Source organism: Sarcophilus harrisii, chromosome 2, assembly GCF_902635505.1.
Source record: "Sarcophilus harrisii chromosome 2, mSarHar1.11, whole genome shotgun sequence".
Classification (NCBI taxonomy): Eukaryota; Metazoa; Chordata; class Mammalia; order Dasyuromorphia; family Dasyuridae; genus Sarcophilus; species Sarcophilus harrisii.
The window spans coordinates 346627241-346642587 of NC_045427.1; the positions used below are offsets into that span (position 1 = coordinate 346627241).

Below are 15347 nucleotides of genomic sequence, written 5' to 3' on the forward strand. Positions count from 1 at the left end.
AGGACATAACAGGAAAATAGCTGATATACTTCAAAGAGTTGAGTCCTTTCTCTACAAATTCATTGGGAAATATTAAATCTCTTCAACTTCTACAAGTGTGATAAGGGCTCATGAGAAGTTGCAGTAGGTAGGAACACTATATACTATACTGGGATAGGGACAAATATAGTGGACATTTAATCTTATCTTTTTGCTGGAAAGCAGAGAAAGTTATTAAGTTAAAGCCCACTATAAGCATACACAGCCATTATTTTTTTCCTCAGAGAATATTTCTTAATGTAGAGATTACAGAGCACATTTGCTACTAGAATAATATTGGTAAGGAATTTTTGAATAAGATTAGTAAAATACTGTTATTTGGAGAATAATTGTGTTGTTAATGGTGAACTTTGATGTGAAGTATTATTTGTCTTCCCTATATAAGATAGTCGTTATTAGAAAAATGGATAGAAATTAGAAAATTAAAGTGATTTGTAGCAGGAGGAAGAAAATTAGGGAGAAATATACTAACTACATAAATGAACAACTTTCTGTCTATTCTCCATTCCAATATGGAGTCCTGCTTTTGACAAGGTGAAAGGACAAAAACATGGTTAATTAAAAACAAAGTGAATTTTTATTATTTTGTTTAGCTCTTAAATATTTAAGATGAATTTCTTTAACCATTAACTAGTGGGTAAGGTCATAGATATATGGTATAGTATGATGTTTATAAAATATTTGTTTTTTAGCATCAGAAGAACTGACTATTGCTGGCATGACTTTTACCACTTTTGATCTGGGTGGGCATGCTCAAGGTAAGCCATTATTATCTTCTTATCACTTTGTCTTATACCACTCACTTACAGTGCAACATGGTTTCTTGTTTCATTCAAGCAAATGAAATAGTCTGGTCTTATAATTCAAAATATATTATCTCTCCCACCCCTACCCGACCCATGTTTTAAAAGCAAAAGTTACCTTCCCAAACATTTCCTTTCTTCAGTTTTTGAGTTTTTGCCGAGTTGTTTCTTGATTAGAAATAAAACAAATTGGCTGTATCACAATTTTGAGTGGTGTCTGTATACTTCAAACTCCTTGTGTAGTTTTTTTAATGTAAGTGGTAATAACTGGTACAATACATCCAGTTTAAGTATATTTTATGAAAATTGATTTTGTAAAATAAATTATATGAAAAAATTTTTTATAGTATTTTGATTAGAAGAGATGTCAGGCGTTTCTCTGAGGCTTTTTTTTTTTTTTTTTTTTTTTTTTCTGAAGCAATTGGGGTTAAGTGATTTGCCCAAAGTCACACAGCTAGGAAGTGTTAAGTGTTTGAGGTCAGATTTGAACTCAGGTCCTCCTGACTTCAGGGCTGGTACTCTATCCACTGTACTACCTAGCTGCCCCTTCTCTGAGGCTTTAATAAAATATTTAAGAAATGGCATAAAATGTCAGAAATAACTTTTATTTTGATTGGGGAGGATAACAAGGAGTTTCTCAGGCCTTAATAAAATGTTTAAGAAGTTACATAAGACTAACATAAGAAAAAAATGTAATTTTTGTTTGTTTTGCTAATTTGAAAGCTGAAAATAATTTGAAAAAACTATTAATTATAACTTTTTATTGACAGGACCCATGCCAGGGTAATGTTTTACAACATTATCCCTTGCACTCACTTCTGTTCCGACTTTTCCCTTCCCTCCCTTTACCCCCTCTCCCAGATGACAAGCAGCCCTATACATGTTAAATATGTCACATTATATCCTAGATACAATATATGTGTGCAGAACTGAACAGTTCTCTTGTTGCACAGGAAGAATTGGATTCAGGAGGTAAAAAATAACCCGGGAAGAAAAACAAAAATGCAAACAGTTTCATTCATTTCCCAGTGTTCTTTCTTTGGGTGTAGCTGCTTCTGTCCATCATTGATCAATTGAAACTGAGTTAGATCTTCTCTTTGTCAAAGAAATCCACTTTCATCAGAATATATCCTCATACAGTATTGTTGATGTCTATAATGATCTCCTGGTTCTGCTTATTTCACTTAGCATCAGTTCATGTAAGTCTCTCCAAACCTCTCTGTATTCATCCTGCTGGTCATTTCTTACAGAACAATAATATTCCATAACATTCATATACCACAATTTACCCAACTATTCTCCAGTTGATGGGCATCTATTCATTTTCCAGTTTCTAGCCACTACAAACAGAGCTGCCACAAACATTTTGGCACATACAGATCCCTTTCCCTTCTTTAGTATCTCTGGGAAGAAAATTCTTGAAAGAGTAAATGAGGAAAAAATAAAAATATTTTTTAAACAAAGGCAGTGAGATGTCTTGAAAATAAATTTTAAAAGTGATATGTCACACATAATGGTCTTTATATTTTTATTTTAACCTATTTCTGCTATTTGCAAAGAAAATAATACTGTTATTTTAGTTAATTATAAAGATTCATAGTCTGCTAAGATAAAGATCCCCTTCCACTCCTATATTCTCCCTGCATCCTCATCTACACTTAGTTCAATAATCTCACCATTCTAATGCTGTATATACAGGAAAAGTTGGGTTTGAATCTCACTTTCATATAGTTAACTATATGACCCTGGACATTGTCTCTTTTTTTCCCCTCAGTTTTCTTTTCTTTAAAATAGAGGTAATAATACTCTTAATATTTATTTATCTCTAAGAGTTATGAACATAAGGTGAGATAATAAATATGCTTTGCAAAACTTAAAAGCACAGGAAAAATGTTCACTATTCCTATTGGTAGTATCTTCTTGAATTTATGAAAGCTTGGCTTCTCCAGGAGACAGTGCATCCCTGGACACTCTCTCCCTTCATTTTTGTTGATTCTTTTTTCATATGCATTCCTCTGGCACATTCTCTCCTCAGGCACTGGACCAGGAGGAATCAGCAGTCTTGCCACTGTCACTTCTTTCTCTTGTTAGATCTCTCAACAACTATTCAGTCACTGAAGGTTTACTTTATTTTTTATCATCTAGTTCACTTCCTTATTGCTGATAATCTGCCTGTCTCCTGGTTGCTTTTGTCTTTCTTAACGATTTTAGCGCCCATCTAGTGTTTTCCTCTTATTTCAGTATTGCTTTTGTACAATACTGAAGTCTTCATTATACATGTTGATGACCCTCAGACACATCAGTTTTCTATTTCATCAGCCTCTTCAAATCCTCATTCTACCTTAGCCTCCTATTGGGATTATTATACCTTAATCTCACTATCAGCATATTGTTCCATCTTTGTGATCTTGAAAACTGTGAAAATTCCTTCTCATAATAATTTTTTTCTTTGTTTTACTTCTCCTAAACCTGTTCTTGTCCTAACTGAGAACTCCACCTTCTCTAATTTTACCTTTTTTCTTAGATAAAACTTTAAAAAAACAACCATCTTTCATCGATGAAGTTCTTGCCATCTTTGATGGTGCAGTGGATTCAGGAAGATCTGAATTCAAATTTGGCCTCAAACACTTATTACATGTGTGATGCTGGATGTATCACGTAACCTTTGCCTCAATTGTAAAATGGGGATGCTTCATGGAGTTGTTATGAGGATTGAATGAGATGACTATTTGTAATGTATTTAGCAAAATGCCTGACATATAATGAGCTCTTTATACATGACTGTCCCCTTCCTCTTAACTCTGTCCTTACTTTTCTTTTCCATTCTTGCTCTTGTGTTTATGAATGCTAATAGAAGAAGTCTCTCAATACATTGTGTTCTGCTTGGCTCTGCTAAAAAATTATATTATCCAATTTCAACCGAGTTCTTTATGCTGCACACCAATTCTTATATTCTTCCTTGATTGTTTCTCTGTCATACACTACTGAGTGCTATTCTTGACTTTCTCCTTTTTCTTCATACTTCTTAAGGCCTGTTAACCTCCTCTCTCAGGTGACATCACCCTCTATTTGACAAAGAAAATCAAGACCATCTTTTCTGAGCTTCCTTATCTCCCTTGTTCTGTATTTCAAAACTATCTCATTTACTTTTTCTTTATTCTAGTATCTTAAGAAAGAGGTATCTTTTTTCCTTGACAAGGCCAATCACACTTGTACCCTTGATTCTGTTCTCTCTTCAAAGAGGTAGTTCTTCATGTTACTTATCCCTCTTACCTCCTCTTCCTTTCTACTGGTTCCTTCCCTACTACCTCTAAACATTTCTAGCTGTTCTCCAGTCTTTAAAAAATCTAAGCCTTTGTTTGAAAATATCAACCAAAAAAGAATTATTTACTCCCAATTTATTGTCATATATCTTTTCCCTTTAGTTGCCAAACTTCTAAAATAATCCCTTATTCTTCTTGCCTCTGCTTCATTTACATTCTCCATTTCAAATGACCCCCCCCCCTCCCTTTTTAGTTATCTGTCTGCATATTGTATTTTCTAGTACAATATAAACTTCTTTACATCCAAAGGCTGCTTTATTTTCATCTCTATTTTGGCATCTAGTGCCATTTTAAAGTGCTTAATAAAACTTTATTAAGTTGAATGAAGACTATCTTTTCTTAGTCTCTTCCCATTACTGGCATAAAATATTTCAGAGATAAGCTGATGAGTGAACATTTAAAATTCTTTAAGTTTTCCTTTCATGAGTTCAAATTGTTTTCACATGTAGATGGTAAACCATATTTAAAGAAGCTATTAGCAAAAACTTAGCCCCACTTTATAAGTGGAAAAAATGAGAACGAAACTGAGAAAATTTAAAATAACCAATTCTCATAGTGTTTTATTGCTTAGACCATAAAATCATGTTTATAATTTTTATAAATAGTAACTAGATAACGTTTACCCTTAGAGGTATTTTTGTTTGAACTTTCCTACAAACATAATTATAAATTTAGACATCCATGTCTAATTCCTAATTGTTTTCATTAGCTCGAAGAGTGTGGAAAAACTATCTGCCTGCCATAAATGGCATTGTTTTTCTGGTGGACTGTGCAGACCATGACCGACTGTTAGAATCAAAAGAAGAACTTGATGTAAGTTCCTTGTCCAATATAAAAAATGAGACAAAGCAAATCATGATTTATGTTCAGGTGTTAGAGTACATAGTTTTCTGCTACTTTGGGATGAGACCACTTAACAGTTCTTATGACCAAGGGGCTATTTTTCTGCTAAAGGAGAGATCATTCTTGATCTTAATTATGACATGAAGAAGTAGTGTGGCATAATCGATAGAAAACTGGCATTGGAGGCAAGAAGACCTAGGTCCAATCTTGCATTGATACATGCCATCTATGTTTAATTTACCAAAGGTCAGGCACTTTACTTCTTGCCTTAATTCTTTAAGTTTGTAAATTGACTTGTTTTTGGAGGGAATTTGCAAAATAAGAGTTCATCATAATAATGAAATCACAGATCTAGAATCTTCCCAAAAAAGCAACCCTAATAATGATAGAATTATCCTTACATACCAGATGGGCATAATAATACAGGTCTAGATTAGGTTTCCACAGATATCTAAATATAGCATAATAAAAATCTCAATTAGTCTCCCAGTTTCCTCAGTTGCTGGGAATCTAATTGTATATAGGAGGGGCAGTTATGTAGCTAATTGTACATAAAAGAACACAGCAGAATAGAAATAATAAGAATTGAACAACAATTGATAACAGATTAGTCTTAGAGCTCTAAAAATCATTCCGCACATGTAGTAATTGATTTTTGTGATAAATTACAAAAAAAAAAAAAAAAAAAAGTCAGTTCTCCTTCAGTATTGGAGATATGAATGATTATACAGTAATAATACTATTTTGTGAGCCCATACCATTTTGTTTTAATCAGTGGGAGAAGTGTCTCATACATTTAAAAAAATCTTTTATTGGAAAATATTAAAAGAGATTCACATAAGAAGAATTCCATGTTTTCTAATGATGCTGGTTAAATGAGGTATTACTGTCCATACTATATAAATATTGCAGGGTGACCTAACAAAAAACCCAATGTATTATTAGTTTACTATGAATTAGTAAATGAAGGGCAAATAATTCTGACTTCTTATCATTGCTGAATATAACTGTCTTCAGATTTCCAGCAATAATGATGTATAAACTTTTGGAACTCTTCAAATCAGAACAGGTTTTGAATAAATTTTAAAATGGTCAGTCTTAAATAAAATAATTTTTTTTTTTACAATCAAAAAAAAAATAATAAAGGAGAGATCATTCTTGATAGCTGACCATGATATTTTTCTATAAATGAACTGTTATATATCATCCTCAAGATATGAATTTTGGCCATTTCTCCATGTACCTTGTCAGTCTTAGAATGAAATCATTTTTGTCATTTCTTGAGAAGATGAATAGATTGTGAAGAGGTATTTTGAAAAGGTTAACACTTCCATTACTTTAAATTCCTAAGAGAAAAAAATCAAGGGCAGATGGCTATGGTGTTTCAGGGCCTACTTCTTTAATTAGTATAGCAGATTCAGGTAGTTTTAGGGATAGTCTGACTTCATAACGGAACAGAGATGAAAAGAAATGGGTAGGATAGTTTAGGTCCAAAGTATTCTATGTGTCTATACGATTACGATAAGTGTAATTATTTCTGTCTTGCACATTTTTGCATAATTATTTTGAGAATCAAATTAACTAAAGACCTTTTCAAACTATTAGTGCACTATATATGTGTTCATATCAGTTACTTCTATGTAATCTAAGAAAATCACTTCCACTCTCTGTACTTCATTTCCTCCCCTGTAAAATGAAGTGATTAAACTAGTGAGAGTCTTAAATTTCTTTCCATTTCCAACATAATAACTATATATAAGTAGTCTTGGGGAGGCAGAATAAGTTTGAAATGAAACCAGATGAATTAGACAGAAGAAGGGAGTTCAGTGAAAAGGCATTGACAACAGGAAATCTTTTCACAGAATCTTTCAGTTAACTAAGATATAGTATGGATTGACAAAATAAAAATGGCTGTATTGCCATTTTTGTGTAGGAGCTTGGCTACTTCAGAATGCAAGTAAATTAAATTCTTTATGAAGCGCTATCACAATATGAATTTTTCATTTCTTTGCAGTCTCTTATGACAGATGAAACAATAGCTAATGTGCCTATCCTAATTCTTGGAAATAAGATTGACAGACCTGAAGCCATTAGTGAAGAACGGTTACGAGAAATGTTTGGTCTATATGGTCAAACAACAGGAAAGGTGATTTTTTTTTTTTTCATATCAACTTAAATTATGTGATGCTCTGCTGTATTGTCTTACTATTGTCCAACTATACAAACACATTCATATGGTTGTTTAACAGTCCCTGTTTTCAAGAACCTTGTGTTTTACTGAGTCCAGACTTTTATTCTTATCTTTAGATAATTTTTCTACATTTTACTTTTTGTAAGTAAAATTTGGAATAAATTAAACTTAAACCGAGAAAAAAAAATCTCCATGAAATCTGGAAATTTGAGCTCTGTTCATATAACCTTAATTTTTTTTTTTTTTAGTATATTTTAAGATATTTTCAGTATTATCTGTGTATATTACTGGGCTCACTACCATTAAGAAAAATTCAATATTTAGAGAGTACCCCTTTTCCCAATGACTTATTAATAAAGTTTCTTTATGTGTAAAGCTCCTCCTCGGGGTAAAGGTATATATCTATTTATTTCAATTTTTTTCATACAAATACAGTTTTAAAAATATTCAAGATTATTATATGCTGGGTATTATAGATAAAGATAACATAATATAGTTCCTTAAGAAACTGACTAGTTTAATAAGGGAGATAAAGGCATGTAAGTAATCCCTATATATATTATAGTATTTAAATACATATCAGAGGACAGAAGCACCTGAGAGAGTCAAAGAGGATAAGAGCTTTTCTAAGCCAGGGAGAAGGATGATATTACAGGAAAAAAAGGTTGAAAAAACCATCATGAAGTGCCATCAAACTATAATATACTCAGAAAGACTGTTATAGCTCTCCATTCTAATGAAAAAGACAGCACATAAAAGGAGGCTCAAAAAGAAGGGGGGGGGGGGCGGTATGTGGGAATGAAGGTACCCAGAAGAGAACATTGTAGAGAAAGGCCATAGAACCTGAGAGCAACCTGAAGAGGAATGAAGACATAGGTGGCCCTGGTAGCCTTAAATTGGAGATTCTAGAAAGAACCAGTGCATTGGAGAGAGAACATTTGTAGTGTGAGAAATCCAGGGGTTGAAAGAGTTTTCAGTGTGAAGAGGTTTCTTTGGAGTTGCAGAGAAAGTCTGAGGACTTTTAGGTATATAGTAATGTTCCTTCTCCCCTTTCCTTTCTATCTCCTTTCCTCCCTTCCTTTCCTCCCTCTCTTCCTCCCTCAATCCTTTCCTTCCTCCTTTCTTCTACCTCTGTCGATATAGGGTATCATACCATTATCTATAGGTGCTCTTAAAAGCATTTTGTTTTTTCTTTGGCACCTTTGCATCCTTCCAAGATATCTTATGGTTTACTGACTAGATTTCTTTTTTAATGACCAAGCCTTAAATCAAAACCAATCTGATTCTCATTGGCTACCAGTAGGTCCTAGGCCAGGCCCCATTTGGTCATTGTTTGGGTCCTGATTGACTCAGATTGAATGTAAATAGCAGTCATTTCTGCTTTGGCCAGAAACCCTTAAGTCTTCTCACAGATTCATCCATTTATTCATTTATGTATTTAGTTGTTTTTTTTTTTTTTTTTACTTGAGTGAAAGAGGAGATTCTTTGTCGTGATTGCTGTCTAGCCTTAATAACTGAATGGGTGCTGCCTCGGTCATACTGAGACCCGTTGAAAGACCTTAGCTTAAAAAGGTCATTTCCCATTTCATCCAGGGCCATCTCCGGTTGTCTTGATCCAGTTGTCTAGTGGCATATCTTGCCACTAGATCCAGATGGCTCTGGAAGGGAAAGTGAAGCAGATAACCTTGCACAGCCCTCCCTCACTTAAATCCAATTAACTTGCATGTTATGGCATCACCTTGCTAATGTCATGGGCCTCTTCGAGAACAAAGGAAAAACAACAATGTAATGTGATTATTAGAATTCCAGTAATTCCAGTTCTGGTGATTTTATTTGCTATGCTTTTTATTTTATTGTTTTGTTTTAAATTAAGTTAAAATATTTTTTAAACAAAAAATGTTTTTTCTCCCTTTTACCACTATTTCTTTTTGAAAAAGAAAAACAGAACCCTTGTAACAAAATGCAGAGACAAACAGAACAAATTCCTGCATTGGCCATGTCCCAAAAAAATGTTTCTCTCTTCACTTTGAGTGCCTCATCCCTCTGGAAGTGCGTTTTGGTATAATTTTTTTTTTTAAAGTCATAACTTTAATTCTTTATATTTACATATAATTATATTTAATTCTTTATATGGCACTTTGTTCTATCATTTGGTTTCACTATGCTATAGAGCACTTTAATCAAGTATTTATTTATTGAAAGGAATATTATCCACATTTAGAAATGAATGTAAGAAGTGATTGATTTTTTAATTGCATTTTTTAATGCGTTAAGAATTTTCATTTTGATGTATAGTGCCATTATTTTGTCAAGATTTATTTCAACCTAACATTTATTTTTTTCTTCTAGGGAAGTGTTTCAATGAAAGAATTAAATGCCAGGCCTTTAGAAGTCTTCATGTGCAGTGTGCTAAAGAGACAAGGCTATGGTGAAGGTTTTCGTTGGGTGGCACAATACATCGATTAATACCAAGTCCACATCTGTCTGTGTCTGACACTAAGTCTGCTCAGTTATTTGATTACTCAGCATACATAACTTGAATTCAATAGACTTTTGTTGGTTATAAAGGATAAGTTTTTTAGATCATTAATATTATTTCAACTATTGTGAATGTGAGGATTGAAAACTGATTTCAGGCAAGTTTAGATATCACATTGTTAACTTTCTAATTCTATAAAATAATTTATGTTCTTTTACAATTTATAATTTGACATTTGCACCCAGCACCATTTTTGGACAGAATGACTTTCCCGTCTAGTATGTTTGAATGCACTTTTTAACAGCTAAAAACTACAGATATGTGAATGGTATTTAATGCTCATCATGTTAAATTTTTTATGTACTTTTTTTGGAACTGATTTTATAAATTTAGACTATATAACCACCTGTCTTTAAGGTACAATTAATAATTAGTTTATTAATTGCATGATGCCTTACAGTTTTTAATAATATTCTTATGCAACGTCATGCAATAAAACAAAATCTAATTTTTGCATATTTGGTGGGAAAATGTTTCATTTTAATGTGTTTAATGGACAATAGAAGGTTGTTTTTAGCAAACTGATATAAATGTCTTAAGTTCCAATGGGCTTTTGAATTCATCTAGAAGGACTTTTTTGGCAGAATGCTTCTCGCACTATTTTTTTCCTGGTGAATTCTTCATATTCTTCAGTATCAATAGAATCCATTTTCAAATAGTAGAACTCTACTCCTGGAAAAACATAACTTTCTTGATTTATCACATGCTCAGTTTTTAGTTTAGTAACTTCTTAGCTCTGTCACAATTGTTTGATTTTGAAGTACTTTTAGCTGTGTTGGTGCTGATTTGAGGAACATGTCCTATTATTAAAGAAACAAGTCACCAATTTTTATATATGATGGGATGCCCAAGTCAAATTAGAGGCGCAGTTTCCTATGTGCAATTTTACCTTTAGCCTGTTGTTTGATTCAGTTAAGCAAAGTATCAAGACATTTTACTCAGTGTATTTTTGGCTTCTTGCCTATTCTTCATGCCTTTAAAGGATGATTATTTCTTGCTGTGGGAAAAAAGGGCATTTTTCTCATCTTACTCTTGGACTCTTTTTTGTGTAAACACACACAGGTTTTCATCTATACATGTAATGTTTGTTATTCTCTAGTTTCTCTACAACCCTTAGTAATAATTACAAATAACATAAAAGCTTGGTAAATGTATTGAGATCCTTTCCTATTTTCTCACATTTCTTTCATCAGTATAGTAAGACACAGGAGTAACTAGATAATGCTCTGTACTTCAAGAAAAATTTAAAGCATATGACTTTGTTCCTTATTATACAAAGATCTTATTTACCAGAATTTAACTCTGATATAATTGAAATTAAATGTTTTTTAAAACAAGCCTTTAATGGCTTAATACTGAGAGAAATCTTAATTGTACTAAAGTAGATAATGTAACCTTTATTTCAGATAAACAACCAATTGTGCTGCTAGTGAGATGTTTTACAATTTTAGACTGGGGAGTCCAAACTTTGTAGTAGAATCATTTCTTACCTTGAAATTGGGTTTTAGTCATTCATACTTGCCAAGTTTCATATTCAGTTCCTTTCCAAGTAACACTAAAAGGGCTGTTTCCTCTATAACTGATAATGTGTCAGTAATAGGCTATATTTCTAACTTGCTAGAACATTATACTAGATATATAAAAGGTTATCTCGAAGGTGCTAACTGAATCTGAACAAGGCATCATTGATTAAAATTAACTCCCTTTTGCTGATGGTACACATTGAGGACATATTTCTCTTTTTCTTTGGTTGTCAGCATAGAAGTTAAAAACTGACATTGTAAATAGAAATACAAGTTGTTTCTTAGCATAAAATAATCTGTTCAAGACTTGGAATACTTTTATTGTGGAATTGATACTTGGTAGGAAAGAAGTAGACAGGTTTACTTTATAAAGTATAAGCAATGTCAGCCTTTTGCCTAGTTGGGGGAGGGGAAGCTGTTGGATGGGGATCCTTGTGACTTAAGCCTGTGGAAATGAAGCTGGAGAAAGCACTGGCAGCTGAAATTCCCTCCTCCCCCTCAAGAAACTTGTCCATGAAGCCAAATTTTGCTAGCTGATCCATAAGGCAGCTTTGAGAGGGACCTCTCCCCCCTCCCCCCATAGTTATGTGTGTTTATATTTCTAATACATACATACAGGCAAATTAAGGAAGCAGAAAAAAAGAGCATAAGAACGTGTGTGAGTATACATGTGACATTTGAGTATAGATATTAGTGTTGCATATATGCAAATTTAATACTTCATATTGTACTGTGCTAGTTTAAAATGTGGTTGTAACACTCTTGCATCCATGCAAATTGGATGCAGACTAATCAGGCAACATTCAGAAAATCTAAGCTAATTTTAAAAAGTAAAAAAGTCTTCAAGTTTAAAAGCTTATAAGATGTTTCAGATTGACATTCTTAGCATAGTCTCATGTTTCATTGGCTATCATTAAATTTATATTGGGATTTAGGCTTACTAGGATAACAAACTCATCTGTTTAATTTTTTAGCTGGAATACATTACAGGGTAGAAATGTAGAAACACAGACATTTCCCAAGGCACATGGAAGAATTTTCCCTTCCATATAATCTTTTATTAGCTTACTTGAAAACCAGTATTGTCTTATGTGTGCCAAAGATTTTTTTTTTAAAGTATACTTCCAAACATTACCTATATAAATCTCAGTGTAAAGGTTATTTGCACACATGAAGGCACAGTCATTTATAAAATAATGCCGTTTTAATTATGAACAGAACTTCATTAGGAATATGTTGTTTTAAAGTGGCTCATCTGACTGCAAGTTCCATAGGTGAATTTGCAGATGGGTGAAAGGTGACAGTTGTAATAATAATTTCCTTAACTTCTACAAAATTATTTCACTGCTTATATTCAAAATTCAGCATTTTTGTGGATTTCAGAATTAACCATCAGTAAGACAGCTAAAAATATAGTGATTTTGATTAAAGAGTTTTAGGATAAATATTTATTTTTTCTGAATTCTTGCTATTTGACACATTATTGGTTATGGCATTTCATTCCTGTTAGTCACAGGAATAAATTGACATGGCAGTATCATCAAGAAGTAGACAAAAGTGCATTTGGGGAGTATATTTGAAGGAAAAGAAAAACGTTCACCTCTCACATATTTTGTTTCCATTTTTATTAAAAATGTACTCATTTTACTAAGAATTTATTTTATTTTTTTTAATTTCTGGAAGTTGAAGATATGTAAAAAGTTACCTTGAAATTTTAATGTGACTTCCTGGTGGGGGAAAAAATCTTAAAGATAAGTATAAGTTGGCAGGTAAACAATAGTTTAATAAAAAAATTAATGGGGCATTAAGAATAAGTTGGAGTAAATAAAATATGATTTGGTACTATAAATTTGAATTAATAAGGCTTGACTATAAATCCAAGAGATCAGGGAATTTTAAGCCATATACTAAGCTGAATTCTTAAAGCCACATGTGGGTGTGCTCAGTTATTTCCATTAATGTCCTCTCTTTAGAGATGCAGATGACTGCTTTAAATTCTAAGACAGGTTCTTTGAAAAGATGGCCGTGTCATTCCTATAAAATATTTAAAATTTTGCTGGAAATATAATCTCCTTCCCTTCATATCTAGCCTTCTGTACCTCTTCCCACCAATTTCCCCCCATCCAAAAATGTGTTAGAAAATATTACAGTTTACACTAGAATGCAGTGTTAGCTGTATTCATGATGTTTGAGTTCTAGATGTGCCCTTAGCTTCTACTTATTTTTGTCCTCTCATTTTCTAAAATGTGATTGTGCTAAATTTTGTTTAATTGAAATATCCTATCATATAGTATCTTGAAATTATTTGGGATTTTGGCCAATCTCTCCAAAACAAAAATAAAACAGAACCAAGGTATTCTTGTATCTCTTTAAAAGAACCACCTACCATATTGGATTTAGGGGAAAAATAAAAAGGTCTTTCAGCAGGTTTTGTCAGAAATTGTTTCTTTTAGTAAAGGAACATTTGAGTGGATTTTTTAGGCATGAGTTTGAAATAAAGATTTTTTTTTTTTTTTTTTTTGAAATTTGTGGATAAGGGTGAGTAACATTTATATTAACTTTGAATGTAAAAGCCACTTTAGAATGAATTTTTAAATCCTGGGATTTCACACCCGGTTATTGTGCTGTAATAGCTGCTCAACCAATATGCACCAGGTCTGTATACACATGGCTGTTTGTTTTAAAACTACTAGAAAGTATTTTTATTTAACAGTAGGATATTAACAGACACCTAGAATGGGAAGACAATGATTTGTTAATCACTAACCTCTTTTGCACTTTTGTATACCACTGCTTGCACTAGTATTCAGTGTGGAATTTTAACACTATCATTTTGGAATGTGAATAAATGTTTTAAACATAATTTATATAAAGAATTTCTTTGTTTATTTTTATGTATTTTGCAAGTGTAGCAAACAGATGGTCGAATGTTTTTGAACTTTGTTGTGTTATTTTGATTATTCTGTTGTTATTTCATTGCACACTATGAATATGAGTGCCAGGAATAGCAAAATAAAACTCTAACCTGAACAATGAAGAATGCTAGTGCAGAGTTCCATTTCTCGTCAGTATTCTTTGTTAGACTTGAATGGAAATTCCTTGGACTTAAGAATCAGAACTATGAAGGAATGTTTATTCCTAGCTAATATCTCTTTGATTTAGTCTTCAAATCTGGTACCAGATTTGCTCAAACACAAATTTTCTAAATCGAAAAAAGCATATCGTGGATAAATCCATTCAGTGTTAAATGGCACTTGAAAAAGTAAGACAACCAGTTGATTTTGTGTATGTCATACAAAACAAGCATTGACTAATCTTCCTGCTTGCTAATTGGATTATTCCCTGGAAATAACCAAACTAATAAGTTGATGTACATTCTTTTTGTCAGGGCTCAAGAAAAGTAGAAAATAAAGAAAAAGCAGGTGATTAATGCTAGCCTTATGTATTTGCCCACATTTTTTAATCCTTTTTAAGACCTAAATCTTATCACAGATACTCTGGATGGTCATGGTTTTTGTAATTTAGATTTTTGTTAGAGATCAATGAAATAGATAAACCTAGGGTAGTTAGGCTGTATTAATTGTTAGTTCTCTAAATGTAAAAATTGCCAGGTTTTTTACTTGTTGTTCTAAAAATAATTATTGAATTGAAACTATGATTTTTTTGTAATGTCCAAGTAGTAGGCACACTGAAATCATAAGATCCAGAATTAGACTTATTTAAAACATTTTATCTAGAGCAATTAAATATTTGTATCAGTCAAGCCTAAACTAAAAGTAGTGCAACTATTATAACCCTGTGAAAAAATGGGAGTACTTTGGATGTTATATAGTGAATAAATGAAATGCTTTGCCTTGGAATTTAATTGAGAACATTGTCTGTTGTTAGGGATTTAATAGCTATTATAGACTTTTATTAATCCTTTTTGTTCTTCCTGTTGACAGCCCTATTAACTAAATTCTTTGTATTATAATAACTTGGAACTATAAGCAACCTAGCTTTTCATTACAAGTGGAGATGGTTTTTTCCCCTTTAATTGTATGAAAGGTCCTTTTTATTGATAATGTAAAAATTTTGACTAAAAGG

General features: G+C 32.3%; 1 protein-coding gene across 2 annotated transcripts in view; it reads left to right on the forward strand.

Annotated features, from left to right (window-relative positions):
• SAR1B (secretion associated Ras related GTPase 1B) overlaps positions 1–15121 on the forward strand; it is a 56566-nt gene extending 41445 nt beyond the window's left edge. For both annotated transcript variants that reach the window (XM_031953032.1, XM_012549702.3), the window contains exons 4-7: positions 732–797; positions 4875–4978; positions 7023–7154; positions 9549–15121. In XM_031953032.1, the coding sequence (XP_031808892.1) occupies positions 732–797; positions 4875–4978; positions 7023–7154; positions 9549–9665 (419 nt within the window). In that variant the 3' untranslated portion in view covers positions 9666–15121. The remainder of the gene's footprint in view (positions 1–731; positions 798–4874; positions 4979–7022; positions 7155–9548) is intronic.
• The last annotated feature ends 226 nt before the right edge of the window (positions 15122–15347 follow it).